The following is a 27065-nucleotide window of genomic DNA, read 5'->3' on the forward strand; positions in this document are numbered from 1 at the left end:
TCTATGATAAATGGTCCCGTTGCTCTTCATTTTATTTTGTATTTCAGTCTGGGTGCTTGATGTTTTCTTGGCCGTGTACTAGTTCCTCTGATGCACCAGTATGGCCGGAGCATCGGGATGTTGCATGCAAGTAAAAAATAAACTAAATAAAGAAGGGTGACCTACTTCTGGACGCCTCTCTGCCGGGTCACACGTCGTCAACAGGAGACTTCTGCTTCTCTTTGCATGGTGTAATCAGTCAAGACTGTGTGTCCACTAACATATCGCTTTAACTGTCTTTGGACAAAGAAGATATTTGTGATATTCTCTGCATTTTTTTAATTTAATTTTGTTCTGTTTATTATCTATGTTTCTGAATGGGGAGGGGGTGGGGGCGAAGACAAACGTATATAAAGTATATATTTTTGCTATAAGGCTGCATTTGTTTTGATTTTAATGTATAAGCTGTTTAGTTTAGGCTCTAATAGACATGTACCTTTTTAAAAAAAAACAATCCTTATGATGCTACTACTGCAGACTGTTTCTTTAAGGTTGGAGAATGGATGAGAAGATGATATTACCTTGCCTGTAAAGTGTGTGTGTGTGTGTGTGTGAGAGAGAGAGAGAGAGTGTGTTTGTGTGTTTTTAAAGGCCGAAGTTCCACCAAAGGCCACAGTGACGACACACATTATATCATGGGATCCACTCCGAGCAGCAGGGATCGTCTGCACTTGTATAGGCTTCAGTTCCCCTCCCTTCACAATGTGTTTCTTACACTGCTGAGTTTATGATAATCTGTACTGGGTACAATAAACGCTCCTTTATGCTTCACTGCCTGAAGTCCTGGTGTGTTTCATAATTTGCTCCCCCCCCCCCCCCCCCCTCCTGCTCGCGCTCAGTCGGTCAGCTGACTGGCTGTTGTGGTCTGGCAGTCACTGCGCTTGACCTGGCTGATTTTTTTTTTTCTTGAGTCACATGCTTCCCCCTGATTCCTTTCTGGGTAAATGATTACTCTCTTTTTTAACCCGCGGTGGCTGTAAGCTGTGTACAAGACGTTTAAACGTTATCTTAACTCTTGAGTTTTTACAATCATGTCTGTTTGGTTTCAGAGGTTTAGTGTAGTTTTTGAAACAACAATGTTGACACATATGGCACCAGAGAGTATTTTAATATTTATGGATTAGTTACACTTTATCCATTATCTGACAAAAAGAAGAATGTTCTTGTGCTCAAGTGTGATTCATCAGTGAATAATTCACAGTTTGATGCTGTAAAACCTTCAGTGAGCCGTCATGTGCTTATTTGAGTGGAAATATTCATGAGTGCAAGTATAAGACTTGACTGAGAGCACAGAGTAATCCATAAATATTAAAATATCTTATATACGTGCGTCCCTGTACAATGACTGTGAGGTTAAAGTGGAGTCTGCCAGCCGAGAGAACACCAGGGAGGGAAAAGACTTTGTAGAATAAAAAAAATCAACATTCTCACGTTTCCTTCCTTTAATGGGCTAACATCTAACCAAATATATAATGTTGATATCTGATGCAATACGCACACATGGATCTGAGTGTGCATTGTTCGAATTGACTTGTGAGCTGTCTGTCATTTTCACAACCATCTTGTGATGTTTGTTTGATATTAACATCTCGTCGCTGGTCTGAACAGCTTCCCCCCTCGAGGCTCCTGTACTCATGTTTACAGTTTCTGCCTCGTAATATCGCCGTGTTGTTAAATGTGTCTTGAACTGAAATGACGGTATATCTGATATGTGGTAAAACTGTGAAGCTTTAGACTCGCAGTGCAGCAGTTCTGAGAGCACAGAAGCTGAGCTCTGGTCTCTAACAACACAGTCTGCCTGGCAGGCAACTTTCCATTGATTGAGAGAGCAGAGAGCCTTTGAATGCCATGAAAGACCTTTTAGTGCGCTCATGGGAGCTGCTCTGCCCTGATAATGTGTGTATGTGTGAGCGTAGTAGCTGCCAACGCTGATAACATATATATATATTTAATATGCTTTACTCCTCTCTGCTCTTTGTTTCAGTTGGTGGAGGTGTAAGAATTTAGAAAAGTCCTCTTCAGATTGAGGTCTATGAATAGTGGGGATAATGTGCAATGTTAGTTTATAGCACTGCAGCAGTGTGGGAGAAATGCAAGCATTTTATGTCCATAATCCACTGTTTTATAACACATCGATGGAACAAATCGTTCATCCCTTAGTGTAGTAGTGCCTGAGTACTAAAACAACAATAAAAAAATGCACATTATTGCAAAAATTGGAATATGAATATTCACACCTTAGCTGTGAATTCTCGGACAGACGCCCACAGTCCTCTTGTCAGATTCAGATGGAGCAGAGCATCACTGTCACGGACACACCGTGAGACGGTCCAGTGTTCTGAGCGTGAACGTTCATTTGAGACCTTGGGAACAAGAAGTTTGACGCAAAAGTCTACTTGCTAGCTTTTCCAACCTTTTTAACGCAGAATTTATGTGTTTTGATTTTTCATTCTTGTTTGAAAAGGACTCCGTCAACAGTTCTGTGAGGCTGTACTTTGAGCTACATGCTAACGTGACATGCTAACAATGACAGTGCTAACGTGGTGATGTTTAGCACTTATAAAGTTAACCATGTTCATCTTTGTTGGGCGTGTTAGCATCCCAGCTATGGCTGCCAACATAACAGATTTTCAGCTCCACGATTAGCACGGCCAAAATAATTCACAATAACGATATTTTCTATTGAAAACCTAAAAAAACAAATGAATAATGCTATCAGTTAAATTCTTTATTGTGCATTTTCTCTCTTTTTTGGCAAATTAATTACGGTAAAAATATGAGTAAAGTGTGGAGAGTCTGTAACCATAATTGTACAAAAGTGTGATTTAAAAGCAGTTTGTAGCATTTCAGGGAATCTATTAGCAGAAAATGAATATAATATTCATGACTATGTTTTTATTTGTTTATAATCACCTGACCCTAAGAATTGTTGCATTTTCGTTAGCTTAGAATGAGCCCTTCATATCTACGGAGCAGGTCCACTTTACGGAGTCCGCCATGTTTAACTACAGTAGCCCAGAACGGACAAACCAAACACTGGCTCTACAGAGAGACTTTCTCGTTTTGACTTTATCTGAAGGCCACCGTACTTCTCCAACACGCTTCCAAAACTGGGGCAGTGAGTGCAAAATTGTGGTACCGCCGTCTGACTTCCATTGCTCTGTAAATTGTTTTATTATGGTATGGATGGCCTTTGTAGCATTACCATGGTTTTGCACAACCACAACTCTAGATGCCACCAAATCCTACGTACTGTCCCTTTAAGAGGCGCTGGATTATTAATTCTGGATTAACATTATCATATGTGTATTATTAACATAATATCGATGTTGCCTTTTTTATATCACGGTTATCATCAATATGGGTATATTAATCTAATCTTTACATTTGCACTAAACTGAAGCTGATGGGAATGACATAAGTTTGGTCTTCATGGTGGCACTAGATCAACATTCAGGGGGTCACCAAAGTTATAACAAATTCATCCTGTGGGGAACATGAATGTTTATACTAAATATCCTGGCAATCCATCACAATATTTCACTCAAAGCCACACATCATGCTGAAGATGATGAGTCAACAGGCTTCATCCTCTGGGGGTTACACGGAAGTTTGAACACATTTTACCCGGTAATCCATCCAATTGTTTCAGCTGTATTTCTTTTTGGTGAACTGACCGACTGGCCCTCGTTCTTTTATCCACAATCTAGATTAAGCCGTGAGCCGAACATAATGATCCTGATCCATTTAACAGGAGCAAGTGACGCTTTGGAAAGGTCCCATCACCTTGGAGACGCTCCATCACCAATACAGAAGGCCTCCTCCTTGCCACTAATCGACCTGCCAAAGGCCGGCGGTAAGGTACAATATATATGCATGTTGGAGGGATGACCTAAGGCTCCACACATGAAACAAATGAGGCTGCATCATGAACATACTAAATCAATACATACACTATTACAGAGTGCCTGATACATGGCTCTGGGCTTGAGCAGGGAGGAAAGTGGACGTATCAAATGGGTAGTCCTTCAACATACATTATGACCACTAGCTGCTTCCAAGTAAATTATTGATCCTGACACAAGACAACGCAGCTCAAGCATAATGTGGTTTGAGCTTTGAGTCTTCATACCATGGCAGGCACTCAGTGTGTCAATACACACACACACACACACACACACACACACACACACACACACACACACACACACACACACACACACACACACACACACACACACACACACACACACAGAGCCTGCATCTACTGCAGTTTGAGAAAGCGAACCACTCTGTTCTGGCTACGAATACTGAGAAATATGGGTCATGCTGCCGGGAAGGGAACAGCACAAATCTTTCACATTATTTGGCCAACACGCTGTGTTCGCACCATGCTAATTACCATGGTGAGAACCTTCTCCTAAAACTCTGTTACATAACGGATTTCTCACAAACACACACGCACACACACAAACACACACACACACACACCACCCACAAGTCAGTATTTATTCCAGATTTTCATGAGAGCTCATAGTTATTTTTTCATTGACCATGGCTGCCCTCTAGTGGACGGGTACCTGTCCTGTTGGAACATGAGCACTAGAGTCCTGCATGGATTACTGAACAGGCCTAGTGGGCACAGGCCCAGGGGCCCAAAGTGTCTTCACCTACGAAATGTCATTTAAAGAGACACATATCAATCACAAAGAGACTCAAAATGACCACAAATAAACATAAAATGACCACAAAGAAACATAAAATGACTACAAAGAAACATAAAATGACCACAAAGAAACATAAAATGACTACAAAGAGACGCAAAACAACTACAAAGAGACACAAAACAGCTGCAAAGAGATTATAAAGAGACACAAAGCAACTTCAAAGAAACATGTAAATTGATTTACACAGCACAATTGAGCCTACAACATGAGAGAACACATTGACATGAAGGACGTGTTCTGGGTGGTCCAATGAGAAAATCCAGTCCAAAAAGTATTTGTATCCACTAAGACGTGTATTTTAAGAAGCCTGAGACTGTGAGGTGAAGTGTGAAATCTCCTTCTATGGGGCCATGCTTTCCAGAGAGAAGGTGTTACCGTACCAGGTGGTTAACCTTCCCGTCAGGATGTCGTGCGCTGCAGCAGAACACTCTGTGATAATCTGAATATTTTCACCTGTTCTTTGTCGTGCCTTTGTCTTTGCTGTCAGATGGCATGAGAGAAAGTGGGCGAAACTCCAGATTAAGCTTTACTGAAATGAAGACATGACAATTAACTATGGTCTTTGTTCTAATTTAATAACCGCTAATAAATAAAACAATTGGTATAGAGGGGCAAGAAAAAATATACTTGATGATTTCCTGCATTAATCCTACCAGACACCAGAGCTGCATTCACACATTCACATATCAACAGTGAATCCTTTGTAGAAGACTGTACTGTATATCGTGTTCTTGTCAGATGTCAGGAAACAATATCTTAATGAACAATGCAGGTGCAGCATTAGTATTAAGTATACATTAGACTATTGTTTGTATATGTTCAATGGATGGGCCATTCATCTTATTGGCTGTTCAATCCCCGGCTCTTCGTGTCCTCCTGTTGAATTGTCACGAGTAGGATACAAACACTGCATTGTCAGCATAACTATCTTATACTGAGCTCAGCTCTCTTCTTCTCTTTTTTTTTTAGCTCATTTACATCTGAGGGGACAGCACTGCTGAGCGTTACTCATGGAAATAGTTTGTTACTGAGCTGGTCTGCTGTTAAGCATTACGTATCTGCTTTTCAGTGAGCGGTGGTAACAGTGCCAGGGAGGTGTTTGCTGTTTAACATGCTGATGAAGCAGCAGGGCTAGAAGAACAGCTTGTTAAAGGCTGAGATATGGAAGCAAGGGGCATTGTAACAGAGATGCTAATGTTGAGAACTAAAGTTGGAGACAGTAGTTGACGAAACAATCTCACCACAAAGTCCATTTGGTAGAAGTTTTGGAGCTTTCCATCGTCCACAATCCCAGTTTGCCCAGCTATCATGGAATTGTAGAAGTTCAAACATCATTTTTTGAAAAAAGGACAGAGGGCAGGTTCTCTGCAGATACAAACCCCACCACACACTTCTATTGGGACATACTGTATGTGATGATTGAGAGGAATTACTTTTACATGAGTCTATACACTGTTTACTGCATGGTATACCTTTAAGAGGCGACCAGCGTCTGGGATTTTGGGATTGGATGTATATCATGAAATAGATTATTTCCCACGAAATGTCATTTGTGCATGAGTGGACATACTGCACCGGTCTATAAACGCTGAATCATTTCATGAGTGCATCATTGTCAAAGTTCGTTGTCACAACTTAAAATGGACTTAAGAGTTCTGACACTTAATTCAACTTTGCAGCAACGCAGCATGTGTTGTGATGGCTGCTGCATAGAAAACAATACTTTAACTTCTCCGTACTGATGATATTTATGATACACAATCCAGACAAAATATTTGAGGGACATATTTTGGACTTTGTGACAGGATGTTGATGCCCACCAGAAACTAACCATCCGACTATAGCGACACCACTACACCACTACACCACTACATCTACCCTGTAAGACTTTCACAATTTGAAACGACACATCGCAATAGAAGGACAAACGGTTCCGTACTGCAGCCAAACTCTTCACAGGCTGCAGCTTTCTGCCTTTTATTTGTTTTATTCCCTGTAACCCGTGGGTGTAGTGTGGGAGTTGAGATTTGAAGCTTTTGTAATCTGTGTTTTTTTCACTCTCAGCTCCACCATTGACAATAAAGGTGCTGAACCGAAATGTAGCACTTATCAGATTGGGACATGAGTATGTCCTGGAGGCGCAACAACACAGTCGCTACATTTAATCCTCTGGATTTTAAACATGCTGACGCCAAACTTATATAATTGTCTTCCTTGTGGCTGTTTGGAGAGAACCTCAACAGCAGCATGATTGAATGGAGCGCCGGGGTGATGACCACTAACAATCAGCGAATGCAGACTCAAACTGTTCATTCAAAAATCACTTTCTTGACGTTTATTGCCATTGCAGTTCCCTTTATGTTACACAAGAGCAAACAAAAACAGTAGGCCTGTGCGTTCCTGTAAAGAGAGATTAAAATATTGAAAAATTCTATATTTGGTGAATTTCCTCTTCAGTACACGGTTCCTCTCTGTGTGAGCCAGAGTAAACAACAGAAGAGAGGATGAAAACATGCAGCACAAGGAGTTTAAGTCAACCTAGTTATTCTGCTTTTGCTATGTTGTGCATTCTCCACTGAATAGCAACAGGTGTGTTTGTGTGACAACTGCTCTGCAGCACCACGTCTGTTATTAATTCAGCAGGGTGTTTATCAAAGGTAGATATACACCGAATATTATACCATTGGGCTTTTGCTTTTCATGAGCAAAATTCTTAATTCAAAGAGTCAAACAGCTTTACTTCTTTCTTTTAGACATGGCGTGCTTACATTCAGCAAAACCACATGTTCAGTCTCAGAATAAAGCTCATTTTAGAGCATTAAGTTCAAATGCTTGTTATATATAACAGTGGAGGTTACAGTAATATTGTAGCCTACTAAAATAATATAAAATGTGTGTTTATAGTTGCATGGTTTATAGATTCAATACAATACCCGAGTTTCAGTATGATACCAAAACAACTACTACTTTGGTAAATATAAACATGTTTTTCTAAAAGCCCTTTACCAAATATCATGTTAAATGTTATATTTAAATTTGAAGTGTTTTAATCAGTAGCATACTTGACAACATTAGATTTTGATTGCTGTGCCTTCATTTCGGCCAGTAAGCTATCAAAAAAAAAAAAGAGTACTGAGGTGAATTTGTGCATATTTATTTAAGTTTAGCTGATAAGATGTGATGAAGAGATGAAAATGAAAACGAGGGAAGTGATCAGTCGCGTTTCCAACCGCCATTAAAAAGCAGAAGGACAAGAGCTCCACTGCTAACTGCTACTTGTAGCGCCACCGCCTGGCAGGAAACGACGTAGGTTACTATTAAAAGGTATTTCCACCCAAATTACTCTTACTTCTTGTGTATCTAACAGCTAATCATGAAGATAGTTATACATTTCTCTCCTGGAACTGAACAAATATATATTAAAGGGAATACAGAATAATGTTGGAACTAATTTCACTGAAGAAATAGTCCCTATGAACAACAAGCCACTGTTTCTTAAAAGAGTTGGTTTTTCAAATGTCATTTTATATTTTTGTGAGTTAATTCTACATATACTAGTCCTTTGTATAAGGGATCCTTCGTTTAACGTTACCTGTCCACAATCTTGGACTTCATGACTTGACTCATGGGCGGACTGACCCTTTAAACGCCGCATCACACCGCAGTTACCAATTAGCTTAATTGGCTAACCTAGCCTTGCAAACCTGAAGCAATTGCCACCACCTCCAAAACAGGCAACTCCTATTGCAACTGAAACCCGTTCATTGCTTATTATTCATGCTTGCAAAGCCGGTGAAAGTGGCAAGACAGGAAGTAGTTTAACGTTTAAGGTTAAAAGAGTTATTTTCAGCATCATTTTGCGCTTTGATATTTGTGTCAGTTAGTCTTAGCTAGCTAACATTAGCCGTTTTCGTTCATTCCCCCCCCCCCCCCCCACACTCGTGACAGAGTCACACTAACGCTTTGTCGACCCAAACGACCGGTCATTCGACTCGTTTTTTGGACGTTGTGTCGGACACTGAACCCATGGCTGTGTTTCAGTCCGCGTGGCCTGTCTGGCCACCATACAGTTACGTGGCTAGTGAGTATGAGAACGTGGGGGTGCCGTTGCATCACCTGATGCCCTGTTTTTACAATATGGTGGTTGAAAAGCCAGGTCCAAGTAAGTTATACTGTTGTTAAGAAGAAGATGTTGTCTGTGGTAAAGTAAATGCATATTAACTTTAAATGTAAAATACTGTTTCTGTGTGGGCTGTATATTTATATATAAGTTAACGTTACATAACAATCTTAGAAATGCATGTCTCGCTGTCAATGACACGTTTTCAAAGAATTAATCTAAATGTGGTTTCTTCATCAACAGAAGCAATCAGGAGTTTCTTGCTGGAGAGGTATGCAGCTATATCCTGTCTCTCTCTGTCTCTCTCTCTCTCTCTCTGTCTTTCTTTCTTTTATATATGTGTGTGTGTGTGTGTGTGTGTGTGTGTGTGTGTGTGTGTGTGTGTGTGTGTATACACTTATAACCAGGAGCTGTGTTGTTCTTCTGTCCAGGTCTGTATTTGATTTGGTGGATTATCACAAATTCCTCTCCTTGACCGATCCAAAGCTGCTGGGTTGGTACCTCCGTTTGTCTGCAGAGGACAGAACGATCATACAAGGTATGATTATATAACTAAAAAACAAATGTGTTCGGGATCTGGACCGTTTGATCGGACTAAACAAGACCTTTTGAGGAGGTCACTTAATTCGACATGCATGCTAGTAAAAAGTAGGACAAAAGGACATTTTGGGAGATTAATATCGGTCAAAATGTCTCTTGTTTTCTTTTCTCGTAGATGAAGGAGGGTTTCAGCAGTTCCTGCTAAGACATCCCGCCCTAGAGCTGACTCGGCATCATGTTTATGTGAAGTGTAAGTCTGTTAAGATGATGATATTCTCTTGTTATAGCAGCACAGATTAAATTATGACAGTTTCTTATTCATAATGCAGGTCACGTTTCAAGTGTCAGACCCGCCCAGCCAGCCGCGATGTCCAACAGGCCGACGCATGTCTCACAGTAAATTTATAACGCATTACATCAAATGATTCTTTGTCATTTTACAGTGATTTTATTGTTGAAATGTTTTATTCTCAGATCTACATTGTCCGGAGCAACCAAGTGCGGTTCTGGTAATTTGCAAATCTCATACACGGCTAGTGATGAACTTAATTTTTGGGGCTGGAGCCGATCCCAGCTGACATCCCAGCTGACATTGTCCACCCTGGACAGATGGCCACACTATTACAGGGCACAGTCGTACTGTAACATGTTGAACACATTAGAATAATAGCAGTGATTGAGCCTGATATCATGAGATTTACTAGATTTATTACATTGAACAACAAAACTCAACTCTCGTACTAGAAAAAGCTTTAACTTGCATGTCTGTTTGTTTGCTCCTCTGGTCCTCGTCTAGACTTGGAGAGACTTCCCAATACTGTGAGGGAGACTTTAAACCTGCTCGGCTGCAGCAACAGCGGCGATGCATCCCAGAAACATCCGGCAGCCTTCGACAGCTTCCCCACGCTGGAACCACACCAGCAGAATGTCTGCTCAATGGGGGTAGAAACAGTGTTCTGTTATATGAAACGGTTATACCACTGGTGTAGTCTTTAACTGTCTCTAAGTTAAGTTACCTTTTTTGTTGGCTTTTTTCTGAAGGCTTCATCCCATCTGAACGAACAAAGGCCATCGTGGCAGACGTCCAGCAAGGATTCGGCAGGTCTGACGAGCTTCTCTCTGGACGTGGATCTAGAATGGCACCGACGGGGGGGGCAGCCTGAGCTCAGGAGCCAAGGCCAGAGTCCCATCTCCACATACGCTGAAGTCGGTCTATTACAGTGAGTATTGCATCTTATGGCTCACACAGTAGGTAGTTTGCTCGTTTCTCAAACACATCTGGAAGTTAAAGATTGTAATTCATCAGTTTGAGAACTTGTCTAAGATCCCGGTGAAGGTATTGTTTTCTCTGCTCCTTTGGCAATAAAGCAATTACCGATACCGAGTAGAACCGTCAGAGTGCAATATGAATTGTTCTGGATATAAGCCACATTGTTTCATGTTACAGGTCAGAATGGCCAACAATTGAAAAAGGCTTGTCTCCGGAGTACTACAGCTTTGACAGTGTTCAAATGGACGGTACAGAGTACAGCGACAGGAGCGTTCTCCAGCCAGTGGAGCTCGAAGCGACCGGCTCACCTCTGGACCCGGTGGAGGAGAACAGCCCAGAGGAGGGGCTTCAGGATCACATGGCCTGTGGTAACGAGTACACTGAAGGTGAGGATGAAGCGAGCTTGAGCTTTGGAGATCAGAGTGACAACTTCCACAGCATCATGGAGAGCGATAAGAGCATACTGGCCTGCCTGATCAGCGACAATGTGAAAGCACAAAACAGTGGGGTTCACTCAGGTCCGGTCCACACTGATGGTGCAGCCAACAGTGAGACCTCGAAGTCTGATCAGTCTGTCGCCAAGATGAACGCTGCAGAACACTGCTGCTCCCTTATGCCCAGAGTTGCTACCCGTGACATTACGGTTGGCACCGAGCTGCCGCCGTGCACGTCAGCCGTCACCCAAACTGAGCGTCCAGAAACGGCTGACAAGCACGTGATCACTGAAGTCCACATGGTGGATCTAGACTACCTCGCTGAGGTAAGGCTGAATCCAAAGAGCAGTCTTTAGAACGGCTCCCGCGGAACATAACACAATCTCTCTTTAATATTTCAGGAATTTATCAAACTGAAGAAGGTTCGAGAGAAACTACGAGGGCAGAAAGAGGAAATGAAAAGGTAATGTGTATCAGATGCACACAGAAATAGTCAGGAGGATGTTTTTAAACTTTTTATTCATGAAAATAAATCCCAATCTACTAGTTGACCTGTATAGACAGTGAAGGCTTTCTTTGCAGATGTACTACTACAGTACTAAACCACCAGGCGAGCCAAAACACTCATTTTATAAACTTGAATGTTGAGAATATAATCTCAAAATAAAATAGCAGATTTTTCGGTCAAAACTAAAAATGCTTCTTTATTTGGCGACTTAACCGTCTAAGAAAACGTCTGCTTTAATGACAGACTTCTAATCCCACCGTGCTACTTGGCTCCAAAGTTCTCCGACAGTAGGACTAATATATTTATTTATATGTGTTCCAGTTGCGGTGGTAAGTTGAGAAAGGACTGTGACTGTGTCCAGCGTGCTCAGCGAGCAGAGCTGAGCCTCCTGGCCCTGCAGCACAGCATGTGCAGACAGTACTGCTGGAGACTCTACTACACCTCTTCTGAGGGAGTAACGTAAGGACACTTCACCTGTCTACTGTCTGTTAATGGGTGTAAACTCTAGTTTTGTGTTCATCCAGATGGATTTAGGTCAACCAGTATTTGCCTCTCTCTGTAGGCCAAAGAACCCTTCTGCAAACATCGCAAGTGTTCTGCAACAACTGGAATCTGAGTATAATCAGATGAGGGATGAGATCCTGGCAGGAGTTCCTCTGGAGCAGCTTCGGCCTCTGTCTGTTGATTCTGAGACGGTCACCACACGTGCAACGTTCATCCCTGCAAAGGTAAGACTCGGCCTCCTACTCCAATAAGGAAAAACTCTGCATTGTTCTCTTGTATTTCCACCAGAGCTGTAATACCAATGGTCTAATTTCTCCTTGTTCCCTGTTTAGACCATATGTGAGGTGCTGGGAAATGTTCCATCTCGGTATGTTAGCACAGACGTGCAGTGATTCAATTTCACCGGTTTAGCAGCGTAGACTCTCCAGATGCTGTAATGTTGTCTTTTCTGATCCCAAGGAGCTCCCAGGAGCCCCAGAAACATAAAACATCGGGAGAAGAAAATGGATGTCCTGCTGATCAAAGCACAAATGGCTCTCAGGTATGCTTACACACTGAGACGGCAAAGAAAAACCTTTTGAGCAGCTCAGTGTTGCTTTTATTGCCGCTAATTGAACCCAATGTGGCCTTTTGTTCCTCATAAGTTTGAACAGCTTTGGTGTTGGGCTCATTTCTTTCACAGCTCAGCCAGAGAAAGATGGAGAACAGCAAAGCAAGAAGAGCCGTCGCTGTTGTCCCCCAAGATGGAGATGCTACTCATAACGCTCACAAGCCAGAAGAAAAGAAGACGAGTAAGCACAAGCATCACTCTCACATTTTAAACAATTACCAGGGAAGTAGTTGATTAAATCAAAGCTGTGCCATCCTTTGTGTGGACAGCAGAGGAACGCCAAGAGCTCAACACGTGTGAGGCGTGGTACGACGCTGAGGAAAACCTGCAGCATGCAGGACCGGCAGCAGCAGCCAAGACGGGACAGGAGCCCACCGTGAAAGATGAGACTAATGGTCAGTGGTCAGTGAACGAAGCTGCAGCTCTACAGCTCTACATGTAGTACATGTACAATTCCTTCGTGTGTAATTTGTTTTCACCACAGAATCAGCCAGCGAGGAGGTGAAGAGCTCAGTGCTCTGTGTTTCTAATCTGCCCGGTAACGTGACCGAGGTGAGTTTCTGCTGCTCAAACAATACCGTATTAGAGTTGTGCTCATGAGAATGAGCGCTATCCCAGTTATCAAATGTAATACAATATTGCTATATGTTGGACATTTTAATGATTCACATTGTGTAATGTGAGTGCATTGTATGACACCATTATCTCCAGCAGAGGGCGGTGCAGACTTTAGCTCTAACGTTTGTCTTTTCCAGAGTGAAGTGATGCTGTGCTTTGAGAAGTACCACGCCTCTGAAGTCAGCATCTCTGCGTTAAAGAATGATGTGAGGTGAGCTGCTCTGAGAATCACAACACGCATCACTGGTGACAGTCCGAGGGCTGGGCCGCTGTAAACGGAGCCACGCTGGTTTGCTATTAATACAAAAACCGGATCGGACTGGTTTCACCACTCGCTGTTTCACTTGACTGAGCAGCTGATCCGGACAGGAACATAATGAGACTGCTGATGAATTGGAGCTTAGCGATTCCAGTCCACTTGTTGTTAATGTGCTAATTCACCCCTGAGCTTGTTCGCCATTAAACACTAAAGAAGAAGAAGCAGAGAGTGAGTTCTCACTCCTTTCCTATGCTGCCATATTGGTACACTTTTAGTTTTCTGTGAGACTATCTCTGCCATGTCCCATCTCGTCACCCCAAAAACCATTCTAGTAAACAAACATGTGGCATGTGCATCATGCCCCTCCCACCTCGACTCAAAGTAGATTTATTGCCGGCCTCAGTAAGTTTCACACAGCCTGTGGAACAACGTTAATCACGTTGTCATATCTCTTATGACTGATAAGTTGCCTTTAGTGCCGTGACACGGTCGGCACAGGTTTACTTTCTAATTTGACAGAACGCATCATAATGGCAAATGCCGATTTCAGCCGGTTTGCATAACATCAAACTGGTGTACGCTTAAGTCGTTATTCAACATAGTCGAACTCTTCATGCTGCAAGTTGTGATGTCAGAACAGCCATTTGTTCCCCAAATCAACACAGTCAGTGAAACAAACGCCTCTCTTGCTGACTGCCAGAGTTGCCATCGTGATGGTGAGCGGACCCCAATCTGCCGAGGCTGCAGTCAGAGAGCTGCGTGGCTGCTGCATGCAAGGCCACGCTTTACATGTGGAGCACATCAACGGAGCCAGTGGTGGGAGCCAGAGACCGGCCTCAGCCTCCATCAGGGGGCCGGAGTCTTCAGGGGATTCCACCGGACCACAAACCTCCAAGACTGAAAGAAAGGTGAGAATCTGCTATATTAATGCTATCTATATCATCTATATCATATAGAGAACCTAAAAACTACTGTGGGTGTTTTGGGATTGATTCATTGCTCTGTCCTCTGTGTAGCTGATAAGTCAGCCACTGCTCGGCTCCAGCATGAAGAACAGGAAGGTGGTCTGCATCTCCCCCACAGCAAAGGGAACCTGCGTGCCCCAGCACTACGGCACCATGGGCAGCTTCGACACCCTGATGGCCGAGCTGAGCCAGCGCCACCCGGACGTGGGCAGGCAGAGGATCGTGGACGCGCTGATGGAGCTGAAGGTGAAGCACCGGGGCGTCCTCAGCGGGCTGCCGCTCAGGACCATCAGGGAGATGACGTCCGAGCTTCTGACCCGGCCCGCCGCAAGAGACACGATGTTATAAAGGAAGCTTTGTTCAGTGCTGCCAGTCTTTTTGTTGTTACATGTTATTGGTTTGAAGTCACAACTCTGATTTTCCAAAGAAGGGGAAGCAAAATAATCTATAATTAGATTACCTTACACTCTACTGTACTATGTGTTCTTTCCAGCTAGCTTGGATTGTTTTTGATTATTATATTTTGTTTGTATATTATAGTTTGAGTGCCTCCTCTGCCAGTTATTCGGCAGTTTAATTATTTTTCTAAAGAAAATGCTTGATGAAGACTTCTAAATGGTTGCATACAGTTGTATATGCAGCAGCTTTGTTTTATTTGATGTCCTCAGTCAATAAACTGGAGAATCAAAATATTTTCCTCTCCTCAGCTTTGTTGTGCTCGACGTGGTTCGGTGGCTTTGCTTGACACAAATAATTGTTTTTGTGTCTGAAGACGCGGCAGCATTACCTGCTGATGTTTCTGGATATCTTACTGAGAGGACGTGCAGGAGCTGTTGAGTTTTATTAGAGAATGGGACGAGAGATGGAGAATGTATTTATTATGACTTTTATAGAACTATTTTTTTTTTTCTTCTTAATTTTAGTTAGATTGGGAGAATTAGGTTTTATTTCGATGCAGTAGAAGGTGGTAATGCAACTTTTTGGATGCAAACTGCTTTTTAAAACCATCAAAGAAGAAGACAAGCCAGCTTCCAAGAGGGCTCCGGCACAAGAGATGCAAAACGGCTACAAAGAGACTCACGACTACCAACAGACACAAAACAATCACAAAGAGATGCAAAATCACTACAAAAAGGGGTCAAAACTGCCACGGACGAAGAATAACCAGCTTATAAAAAGACAAAATGATAAAAGTCACAAATCATCTACAAAGAGCTTCATATAATCCGATAATGTAGTGCACTCTAATGTGCTTTCACAGACTATGAGGAAAGAAAGCTGGAATCAGATTATTTTGACTTTTTATTTCTTAAACGATTTAAACCGATTAATCTGTTAATCAGAAATTGACAATTCATTGATTAATCGTTGCAGCTCTAATTTCAACCCCTCCTCATATTTCAGTACTGCACGGTGTGTTGCTTTCCCTCCTTCAGGAATTTTGGGAAGGGCTGGACTCTGACGTCACAGTGTGACTTCAGCCAAAACCTACAAAGAGACAAAAGAGCTACAAAGAGACAAAACCAGGAGACACAAAAGAAACCCAAAGAGTGTAAGGTCCTCTAAGGTGGTGGGGCCTTCTGTTCCAGCCCCACATCACCGTTCAGCTCTACTGCTTTGTAACGCCTTTATTGATTTAGATTTATTTATTTCCAGCCAGTTAACCAAAGAGGGAATTAAACTGCTAGTCATGTTGCCGTCGACCCCCAGCAAACAAATCCCTGTCCCCTGCCAGATCCTGGACCAGATCCTGGACCAGCCCCTGGGAGCCACCACTAGGTGTCCGCAGGCCACGCAGCGCTGCACGGGCGTCAAGCGTTCAACCGAGCAGCGAAAGGGTTAAACGTAATCCCTAGTTGGGAATGGGCGGAGATTCCAGCTGGGACGCAAACCGGACAAACCGAAAAGGCAACACTCAAATCTGGAAAAAGAAAATCGCTGCTGAAGTCACTCACTAATCTGTTGTTCTATATATCTGTGTGTGATTCCTCTCCTGCTTTGCCCCGGCATAGATTTGGTTTTGTATGCGCATCGGCACCGAGAGGTGCCATGAAACCGATGGAGAAGTTTTGGAGTTGGTGTCAGCTATGGGTGAAGTAGTCAGGACGTGGAAGTCTGTAGAGGCGTCCGAGCAGAGGAACTCAAGGAGCGGATCCACGGCACCGCGCGCAGCCTTCTGCATACTTTAAAAAACACCAATATGCCTTCACGCGGATCGTAAGCCGACAAGAAGCGCTGTTCCTGTTGGAGCCGAGAGGAGATCCGAGTCAGCGGGACTAAATCCAATGAGAGGTCTGGTCGGCGAAGCAGTAAACCCGGTGTCAGCTGCGATTACAGATACAAATCTGGGATTTCTCAAAGCGTCGGTGAAAACACGCCGAGTGGCACCATGTGGAGCCCCGGGACGCTGATGTGGCGCGCGGCTCTGTGCTGCGTGCTCCTGCACGCTGCGAGAGGTACGAGGAAGCAGGCTTGTGTGATATGCAATGAATTATCTTTATTTTCTGCTATCAGACTGTTTATTATTATTTTTTGCAACAGCAGCATCACACAGCGGCTCAGTGCTTGATGCATAAATACACACACACACACACACACACACACACACACACACACACACACGAGGAGTGTAGAGCTACTGTAAACTGGAGCCACATGGAGGCGAGAGAATCAACATTTGGTTGTTTTGTTTACAGTAGAGAGGTGGCTCTGAGAGGAAAGGATATATTTCAATCATAACACCCTCCTTTAAAACAAATACAATGAGACAGACTTTAAAATATACCACAAACACAGACTTACAGGTCAAGGTACAACTCTTAAAAAAAACAAAAAAAAAAAAAAAACCGCTTTGTCAGCATTGTGTACCACTGACACTGGCTGGCCAGAAAAATAGAAACACCCCTGCAATGTCATGCCAACTTCCTCTGTGAATATTATAATTTAAACTTTCAGTGTGTCAGAGCAGTGTCTCTGGCTGAGGTTGATCTTAGTGATCTGCATGTGTGTTGCGAGGTGTCAGGACATTGTGTCCACTCATTTACAGATGCATAGAAACATCCCATAATGTTGTGCACTCGAATACAACCCAAAATACAGCTTTCATTTCCATTGAGCCGAACAAACACCTCTCAGTCACACCGCCAACAAAAACTACATCAAAACCTTCCACAAAGTCAGTATTAGATGGATAACTTGTTATTGCATTGCTGTTTTTTTCCATATAGAGACACATTAGTGACTGTGTTTCCCCAGTTCAGTCTCAGCACTGGGACCGTCCCACCCTGTCTCTGATCTGCTCCCGTCCCTTCTCAGGTCTTAACATGTGTATGAGTGGCAGCGCTATGTCCTGTGAAGAATGCCTCCTGATTCATCCCAGTTGCGCCTGGTGCGCACAAGAGGTACATCTCACCTGCTGCTGTACTGTCAGGGTTTATACACTGTGCAGGTGCAGAGCACAGTTTACACAGAGGGGACGTAATGTGTCATTATATTTCAACACGGGCTGCAGCCAGAGATTATTTTTAATGTTGATGAATCTGTTGATTGCATGTTAGAACGTGGTGAAGAATGTGTCAATCAGTGTCTCTCAAAGCCCAAGAAGACGTCCTCAAATGTCTGGTTTTGTCCACAACTGAAACTTTTTGAACAGGAGTTTGGGAAGGGGCGGTCTCTGACGTTACGGTGCGACTTCAGACAAAACCTGCAGAGGAGAGGCTGCGACGCGCGGCTCATCGAGTACCCCACCAGCAGCGTCTCGGTCCTGCAGAACATGCCCCTGAGCTCTAAAGGGTCCGGGTCGACCCAGTACGACGTTGTCCAGATCATGCCTCAGAAGATCTCCGTCAGCCTGCGGCCGGGTAAATATACACCGTCAGATAAGCATGCACGTGTATGAGAAAGACAAGTTTTCTGATAAATAATACATTCCTTCCTTCCAAATGTTTTTGTGAGTAAACCAGCTAACGGATTCTTTCCACCCGTCCATCCAGGAGACCAGACGTGGTTTGGGCTGCAGGTGCGGCAGGTGGAGGACTACCCAGTGGATCTCTACTACCTGATGGACCTCTCTCTTTCCATGAAAGACGACCTGGACACCATCCGCAACTTGGGCACCAAGCTGGCCCTGGAGATGGGCAAGCTCACCAGCAACTTCAGGCTGGGCTTCGGCTCCTTTGTGGACAAAAACATGTCCCCCTTCTCCTACACAGCGCCCAAGTACCAGGAGAATCCATGCAATGGGTGGGTGGTGACAGCCGGATCTAAAGCATGGTCAAGTGACACTAGAGTAATGACTATTAAGTTTATAGGAAGTAATACTGAGACCAGTGCAAAATAGAAGAGCAATAAGAGTGAGGTAAATATAATAAATATATAAAAATCAGCTAAAATAGAAAAAGTAAATCACAACAACAGAAGATTAAAGAACAAAAGTACCAATATAACGTGTACAAGAAGTATTGCTAACGCCAGTACCTAACAGAAGAGTAATATCTCCTGCCGGTTGTTGATGAGGGCAAGCTGGTAGAGAGCAGAACAGATAGAGGGTTAGAACGCTGTGGCACACCACGTTTGCCCCGGAGGTGAGACTGCACTGCACTAACTCAGCGCCCACCATCGCGCATCGCTTCACATCTAGGTTATGGCGTTGGTCGGGTGCACGCATGTGTGTGTGTGCGTGTGTGTATTTAAAGGGATAGAAGACAGCTTTTTGACCCCGAAGCTTACGTCTACCATTGCTCATCCTGACAAGAGCACGGCCTACATTTAGATCAACCGGAACAATGTTTGATTTCACATTTGAAGCCATTCATCAAAGCCAAATGAACAGTGTAAAATAATGCTCTAGGGTTGATGCGAATGTTTCATGAATGATGTCATGTTTTTAGAAATAAATGCTATAGATACAGTAAATACAGATGAAACAAACCTTTTTGCTGCTTCGCTTGATATTGTCCTGATGTGACTTTCAGAGTAAATATCTGGATCTCTCCCCCCCCCCCCCCCCCCCCCCCCCTCCCTCTGCACAGATACAAACTGTTCCCCAACTGTGTCCCCACCTTCGGTTTCCGCCACATCCTCTCGCTGACGGACAAAGTGGACCGCTTTAACGAGGAGGTGCAGAAGCAGATGGTGTCTCGCAACCGGGACGCGCCAGAGGGCGGATTCGACGCCATCCTGCAGGCTGCTGTTTGTAAGGTGACCAGCGTCTCCATTCATTTCATCTGTGGACTTGGCTCGTGACATGGCTGCGTTGAGTGACGGTGCACGTTTGGGTCAGATGGAAAGGGGAAACTCCTGAGATGCCCCCCGTGACAAGCGTCTGGCCTATTTGCTTGTTAATTAAAAGCACCAGGGGGGATAGACAGGAAGTGCAGTCTGGTGCAGCTGGTTAAACACGAGGACGAGTCACTCGCAGGCCCGGTCGTATCCCTGCTTTCCCCCTCCCAACTTAATTGTTTTCGACAGGAAGAGAATGACTCCCTCCGAGTAGCTCCTGCCTTGTAATTTACTTGTGCTGCACTGTTTCAAACACTCGCTGGTTAGCGAGGCCGGCCCGGGTCCGTCCGGAGGCCTGATTGATCCGAGTGTTTTCTAAACAGAGGGCAAGTCAGGTCAGCTTTTTAATGGGAAGGTTGTCACATGATATAGATCAATTGAATTACATTGCTGATTAGCTGTCATGTGTGCATATGTGGATCCTATTATGGTAAACTCGATGATGATTTATCCTCCTTTATTATGTTGTGATTGTTTTAAAACTAGTTGTTTGATGCATTCAATCCCAAAGATGAGAAACAAAGTTGTGATTTATTTTTTATTGTCGATATGGCTGGTTTACCGATTCAAGATAATAAAATGTGATGCGGAAAAAGGCAGTAAAAATGATCCGGAACGTTTATTTACACACAAATTCGCTCTTCTCACAACTTATAGATGAGACCAGAAGTAGAAAAGTTTGGGAAACACTTCTTTGATACACATGCTTTGTGCATGAGTTGGACACAGTTTATTTCAACATAAATTGCCTCGCTCAACAACAGGAAATGGTTCTTCGGTTTGTGTGCAAAGCTCATTCTCACACATCATTATTTCCTGCGTAGTTTCTCTTCAGAGAGGGCTCTTGACAGGGGGCACCCACAGCTCTGTTGTGTACTGTACGAGCCGCATAATGAGCAGAAATCCCTCTCTGCAGCTGCTCAAATGTTGTGTTTCTTTTGTGCCACGCATTAGTCAGCAGTCTGTCAAATGCTCACTCTGCCTTTGCCTGTTGTTTCCTATTGATTATAGCCTGCGGCAGAACACTCTGGCTGTTGTAGCTCACTCGCTGTTGTGTGTGTGTGTGTGTGTGTTTGGATCAGCAGCTCTGAACTTTGTGGAAAGTCATAATGAGTTTTTAGTTAAATTACGACGCCCGTAGAACCCAGACTGTAAAGCCATTTACTCGTGTGTTAACGTGTTGTTTTCTGTGAGCTGTAATTGAAATGCCTCCACACACACTGGCTCTAATAACTAACCAAAATCATCCTCTGATGTAATCCTAATTACCAGATCATAGCTACAACATTAGATTGAACCCCCCTCCCCCTGCATAAAACAACAAGGATACAAAAACCATCTTGTGTTGTACCCTGTGAACAGGAGGAGATAGGCTGGAGGAAAGAGGCCTACCACCTGCTGGTGTTCGCCACAGACGATGTGCCTCACCTGGCTCTGGACGGCCGGCTGGGAGGCCTCGTCCAGCCCCACGACGGAGAGTGTCACCTCGATGACAAGCACGAGTACAGCGCTTCCACGAAGATGGTGAGAGGAGCTGCTCTTTCTGTTGTTCGCCTCTCAAACAAAGTATATCAGACTGTCATTTTAACAAAGTAGATCTTATGAAATAAAACATTACAGTAGCCTTTAGAGAATAAAGAGGAGCAGTGTTGTTGATTTGTACTCGCTGCTATTGTTACATTTTGAACGTCAGTAGAATTATTTTATATAGATATCTTACAGCTTCAGCTTGAAATGTCCTTTTACTGTAACACACGTTCCCATTGTTCAATCTCAGGTACTTTTTCCTACAAAATCCAGCTGTGAACGGACATTGCATGCGTCCGTGCGTGTGTGTGTGAGTGAGTGAGTGAGGGTGCACCTCTGTGTCTGTCCACGGCTTATCTTACATTCTGCCGCAGCAAACTGCGAAATATTTTGGGTGCCCAGTCATGGCTGCATGCTCAAGGACCTCTCGTGGTTGTGATGACTCACTCTTTATCAAAACACCGTTTTATGGCCCACACAATGATTTGTTGCAGAGACACCTGGCGGAGATCTGCACACTTCTGATGGCAGCGTTTTAGTTGTTTTTCTGCTTTATTTTCCACTAAAAGCAGAAGTTACCGGATTTAACTTGGCCTTAAATAAGTTGCAATGATTTCTCTTTCACTTCGTGGGACACAGTGTTCCACGTTGTTGTTTTTGGGTAGGAGTGTTGGATCGGTAATTGATACAATTCACTGGGAGTTTTAGTTTTTTTTCCATCCATCTGAAATAAAAATGTCAGTAGGACCTGAATAGCCTCCAATGAAAATAACCACATTTCATAGTTTAATCTGGAATGCTCTCAGACTGAAATATGATACAGATGAGCTCTTGTCCACATCAAGCTTTACTGTGGTGGTAGAGGGCCAGCAGAGCAATGTAAACACAACTCTGGGGGTCAAAGAGCATCGACATCCGTCAGCTTCCTGACCGGGAACTCAACTGTATGTTGTCGTCTCTTTTCACAGGACTATCCCTCTCTGGCTCTTCTGGGCGAGAAACTGGCTGAAAATAACATCTTCCTCATCTTCGCGGTCACAAAACGGCTGTACGTTATTTACAAGGTACTTTGTTTTTACCGTTTTATCGTTAACCCTCTGAACCCCAGGTGGTTTCACGGTGTTGCATTTTACTCACTCGTTTTTCACTGCATTATGTAACAACACCTCTATGGAAACAGCACCATCACGGCTAAAAGTAGAGAAAACTCAAAAATGTATTTTGTTCCGTATGTCATGGAAAAATAAACTCAAGTTGAATTTTGTTGCATAGTAAAAAAACAACCTCTCCTTACTAGCTCTGTTCTCTGCTCTGTGTAAACAGCCTGCAGTTCAGTCCAACTTCTATTGAGCTTTTGTCAATAATGGCTTCTGAGCTGCGCTGAGGATCGCAGAATTTATTCTTTTTTACAGTATCTGGTTAGTGCAACGGGATATTGTTAACGGAATTGTAAATGAGAGAGAAGATGAATGAAATATCACTAGTTTACTCTTTGATTTGGTGACGTTCGTCACACGTGAACCTTTCAAGGACCGTCGAAAATTTCAAAATCCATTAAATATTTGCAATTTTTAAAGAAAACATGCCTTTCAAACCTGCCGGCAGATACACGTATATACTTTTCCTATCAATCATCTAATTAGGTAACTAATGTTGTCTCTTTAATTCTTCCCTAACAAAGAATTTCACAGCACTCATACCGGGAACGACAGTAGAAATCCTGGACCAGGACTCTAAGAATGTAATTCAGCTGATCATCGCAGCTTACAATGTGAGTAAAGAAACGCTGTGAGTGTGTCTGGTTTCCTGTTTGTGTGTGAAGAGAGAGAGAGAGAGAGAGAGAGAGAGTCAAGTAACGACACAGAAGAAAGATAAGAGGAGGGGGAGGAAAAGGGACGGACATTCTTAAAAGTCTTCCCACTACTGTGACATTGTTGGTGGGAACATGGGTGGTTGCACACACGCTGGATTTGTCATTTTTGTGGAGAGGATGCGGTGCTGAAGTGCTTTAACTGTTGACTTTGTAGCAGAGGGATAGACATTATTAGTGGATTACAGAAAAGTAATCGACATGTATTAATCATTAAACAAATATAAATGCCATGCACTATTGTATCAGCCTCTCAAATGCGTTGGACGTTGAACATCTTTGGGTTTTGGGCTGTTGGTCAGACAACACAAAGCTGTTTTTAAGACGTCGGCTCTGAGAAATTGTGATATTTAATCACACTAATATTACTAATATTTAGAATATACCAGTGGTCCTTAATGTAGGGCTCGTGGCCCTGTCGATGGGTCGCAGGATAAATCTGAGGCTGATTAACAGGATAGGAGCCAGAAAAAACATATTTCTGCTTCACAAACTTATGTTTACTTTCTCAGACTTTCCTCAGTTCCATTTTCCTGTGACTCTACCTCCCCATGCGTCCTAAAGATGAAATGAAGAAAAAAGATTAGGGGATGAGAGAAAGTAGATATAGCTTCGCTTTAACAGGTCACATCCCAAACAAAGGTGGTGAAGCACTGGATTAATTGACAAATGAGTAAATAAGGCCAATAACTGCAGCCCCGCTGAGGCAACAATCATATGAGTTGATTTGAATCTTGATGAGAGGAACCAAATAAATACGTTCTTGCAAAGTCTAGTGTAAATAATAATGATGCAGTTTATGATCAGGTGTTGTTTCAGAACAGAAGAAAGATGCAGAGAAAGTAATCTGTTCTGTCATGAACAGAGAAAACTCGTGTCAGCAACAGCTGTTCATATGACTTGTGTTAAGAAATCTACTGCTGCGTTTTAGAATTAGTAACGTGTCATATTATTACTATTATTATTATTTACTACCTCTCTCTGTCTGGCCCCTAAACTGAAGCCTGGTATCCATCTGATTGCCTGTCAGCTGTCCTCCACCAAAGAAATTATTAGTCGACAAACACTCGTACAATTCTGTCGACTAATTAATAAATCGATGGATCTGTAAAACTGAGTTTCTCCACAAATAACACAAAAGCACCGTTTTAAATCTTGTGTTTACCAGAGATATCTGCACAAGTGTCATTCAGCATGAAAAAACATTTTAAAAAGATGATTAATGGACCTAAGAAATCTTAGTCGACTCAGACCAAAACAATTGATTCGTCCACTAATCCACTTAGAGGGGGCAGCCCTGTTGTCCGCCTTATAAACATTTGGTTTTGCATGTTCTTGGAAACTTGAACTGAACTGCATGGAGTCAACCTTTCCCTAAATGCTTTCCTGTGTGGGTGTACAGATTGTTTTCTTGCCTCAGTCAAGAGGAGCTGCGTCTTGTTTTGACCCGCAGCGATGTTATTCTCCGTGACAGAAACTTGTGTAAAGACGCAGACTTGACACTCTCAGCGCGTGGGAGTGAGCTTTGAATCGAGCGCTTTGACTCACGGCCGTATTAACATTCCAGCTGCCACATTATATCCACCACTCTGCGGTTGTTAGCTAGATAGGCTTTGCCAAACACTGCGATGTCAACGTTGTGCAGCCACCTCATTTCTCCTCCAGGTTTTGACTGCGTGGCACAAAGCTGCTCCTGGCTGTGATTGTGTTACGGGTCAGAACAATTGTAATTGTTAAGAGAGCCAATTAGGGCGTGCTTATCCATGTGCACCGAGTACGATCCTGATTTATCCTGGGCACAGTTACGTTGCGCACGAGTGACTCCAGATTGGGTCTGCACATGTTGCGCAGAGCCACATGCAGCTGGCATGGCAAAGATCCGTAGTGTTTCACATCCACACACATACAACCTGCCTCCCTGCACGGCGCTTGTGGTTTTAGTAAGATTAACTCTAAAAATGTGCCTAACCGAGGCAACGCATTCCCCATGGTTCACTCTTCTCCACGCTGTTACGCAACCAGAGTTACAGGCCTGAAAAGATAAACTGAGGTGGTTTTATTATAAATGTCTGCGTGGAAGGCCTCATATTATGGCTCTAGTTGGAAAATGTTAATGTGCGTGATGGCAACTGCTAGAAATCCTGTTTTACCATGCAATAAAAGTAATCTGTTTTTTTTAAAAACCCTGAGTCACAAACTTGTACCAACAATCTCCGTGTGCTCCCGGGTGTGTCCTCCTCAGAACATCCGCTCTAAAGTGGAGCTGTCGGTGTGGGATCACCCAGAGGACATCAGCCTGTCCTTCACCGCCACCTGCCAGGATGGAAACCCGCTGCCGGGCCTCAGGAAGTGCGCCGACTTGAAGATTGGCGACACGGTGAGTCCCTGTCCACGCTCCCCTCTCCAACTCACCTCCACATTATACAAGTGTTATGCATCCTGAAGCCTCGGAAAAAGTGGTGCTGCAGCAAAACGTATTTTAGACACCTATAAAAATCAATATCAGTCTAAGCAGTCTTTTCCAACAGGGAACTGAAGACGTTATCTACACTCTTTTCAAAGCCACGAGACTCCTTTTGAGAAAAACACAAACTTTACCCCGCAGAACACAGGAGTTGCTGGTCTAACGCCGCCTTGATCGGTTAGTTTGTTTGTGTTATTGTGCGACTTTCGAGAGTCAAACTAACTCTTTTAAAACACCAAAGTCACACAATAACACAAACAAACTAATTCATGAAGGCAGTGGTAGACCAGTAACTCCCGTGTTCTGTGAGGTAAAATTGCTGTTTTTGTCAATGGAGTCTGGTGTCTTTGAAGAGAGCATCGATCGATAAAATGGCTTCAGTTCTCAGGTGAAAGGGCTATTTGACGGCACGGTAAAGCTGTGAATATATTCTAAATATAGCGTAAACAAACTGATACAATTGTTTTTAGGTGTCTTAAATATGTTTTGCTGCTGCTACCTCGTACAACCGCACTTCTGAACTATCCCTTTAAGAGGTGGTTAACTGTGTTTGTCATCTTCAGGATAGCTGTTTTTGAATGAACCAGATTTTCCATGACGTCATTTTACTAAATGATCTTCTGAGAGCGGTGGCCTGTCAGACGCACTCCGTTTATAACTTTGACCTGTGGGCTGTTCAGGCCACAGCATAGTCCTGGAAAAGATATACAGTTCTGTTCTTTATTTTAATGGGAATAATGACGCTGCTGTATGTTCATAACTTTGCCTGTAGTATTATCAACACGTACAAATACATTGTGTGTGTGCGTGTGCGTGTGCGTGTGCGTGTGTGTGTGTGTGTGTGTGTGTGTGTGTGATTTCTAGCTTGCAGCATGTTTTATAGGATCTGGGAGGTTGGGTTAATGGGCTCCGGGAAGTGTAACTGTTGAGTTGTAATTGAATGAGAGGAAACAATTTTCTCTGTGACTTTCAATTTTCCGAGTCATGTTAGTGTTTAATATGCATGCTGAGATGTTTCGCTGTAGATACGATCTCCAACGTCTTCATTTGTTTCAGTAGGAGACTTTCATTAATGCGGGTGAAGGCGGTACATATGAGAGGGCAGGGCTCTAAATGATCCAGCTGTTATTGCTGGAGAGGTTGTTACCAGGCTTCACTGGATCCTTCTGCTCGGTGAAGGCTTAAAGGTCTAAAGATGCAGCCAAAGGTCTCTGTGTTTTATTGATAGAGAGGTATATCTCATGTGTGCTTTGGAAAGCTGTCCTTCCTCTTAGGGCTGGACAACACGCAACATTAATCATCAAACCTATCAGACCACATTTAAGAGTTT

The 27065-nt window shown here is 43.3% G+C and overlaps 2 protein-coding genes across 2 annotated transcripts in view; both read left to right on the forward strand.

Moving 5' to 3' along the window:
* Nucleotides 1–8792: 8792 nt before the first annotated feature.
* On the forward strand, nucleotides 8793–16437 carry rbm44 (RNA binding motif protein 44). Its single transcript, XM_076112269.1, is given in 19 exon segments — nucleotides 8793–8928; nucleotides 9130–9157; nucleotides 9318–9424; nucleotides 9602–9706; nucleotides 10223–10368; nucleotides 10468–10646; nucleotides 10874–11456; nucleotides 11532–11593; nucleotides 11960–12121; nucleotides 12201–12366; nucleotides 12475–12509; nucleotides 12602–12683; nucleotides 12825–12933; nucleotides 13022–13147; nucleotides 13237–13304; nucleotides 13508–13581; nucleotides 14330–14537; nucleotides 14646–14921; nucleotides 16330–16437. Coding segments are annotated over 19 exon segments (2760 nt in total).
* itgb5 (integrin, beta 5) overlaps nucleotides 16396–27065 on the forward strand; it is a 38687-nt gene continuing 28017 nt past the window's right edge. The window contains exons 1-9 of the mRNA XM_076110930.1: nucleotides 16396–17050; nucleotides 17910–17995; nucleotides 18247–18454; nucleotides 18587–18836; nucleotides 19625–19793; nucleotides 21237–21398; nucleotides 22370–22465; nucleotides 23083–23172; nucleotides 25514–25648. Coding sequence (XP_075967045.1) covers nucleotides 16984–17050; nucleotides 17910–17995; nucleotides 18247–18454; nucleotides 18587–18836; nucleotides 19625–19793; nucleotides 21237–21398; nucleotides 22370–22465; nucleotides 23083–23172; nucleotides 25514–25648 — 1263 coding nt within the window. The 5' untranslated portion in view covers nucleotides 16396–16983. The remainder of the gene's footprint in view (nucleotides 17051–17909; nucleotides 17996–18246; nucleotides 18455–18586; nucleotides 18837–19624; nucleotides 19794–21236; nucleotides 21399–22369; nucleotides 22466–23082; nucleotides 23173–25513; nucleotides 25649–27065) is intronic.

This window comes from Anarhichas minor, unplaced genomic scaffold, assembly GCF_050575085.1.
Source record: "Anarhichas minor isolate MPS153535 unplaced genomic scaffold, ASM5057508v1 ptg000004l, whole genome shotgun sequence".
In the NCBI taxonomy this organism is placed as follows: domain Eukaryota; kingdom Metazoa; phylum Chordata; class Actinopteri; order Perciformes; family Anarhichadidae; genus Anarhichas; species Anarhichas minor.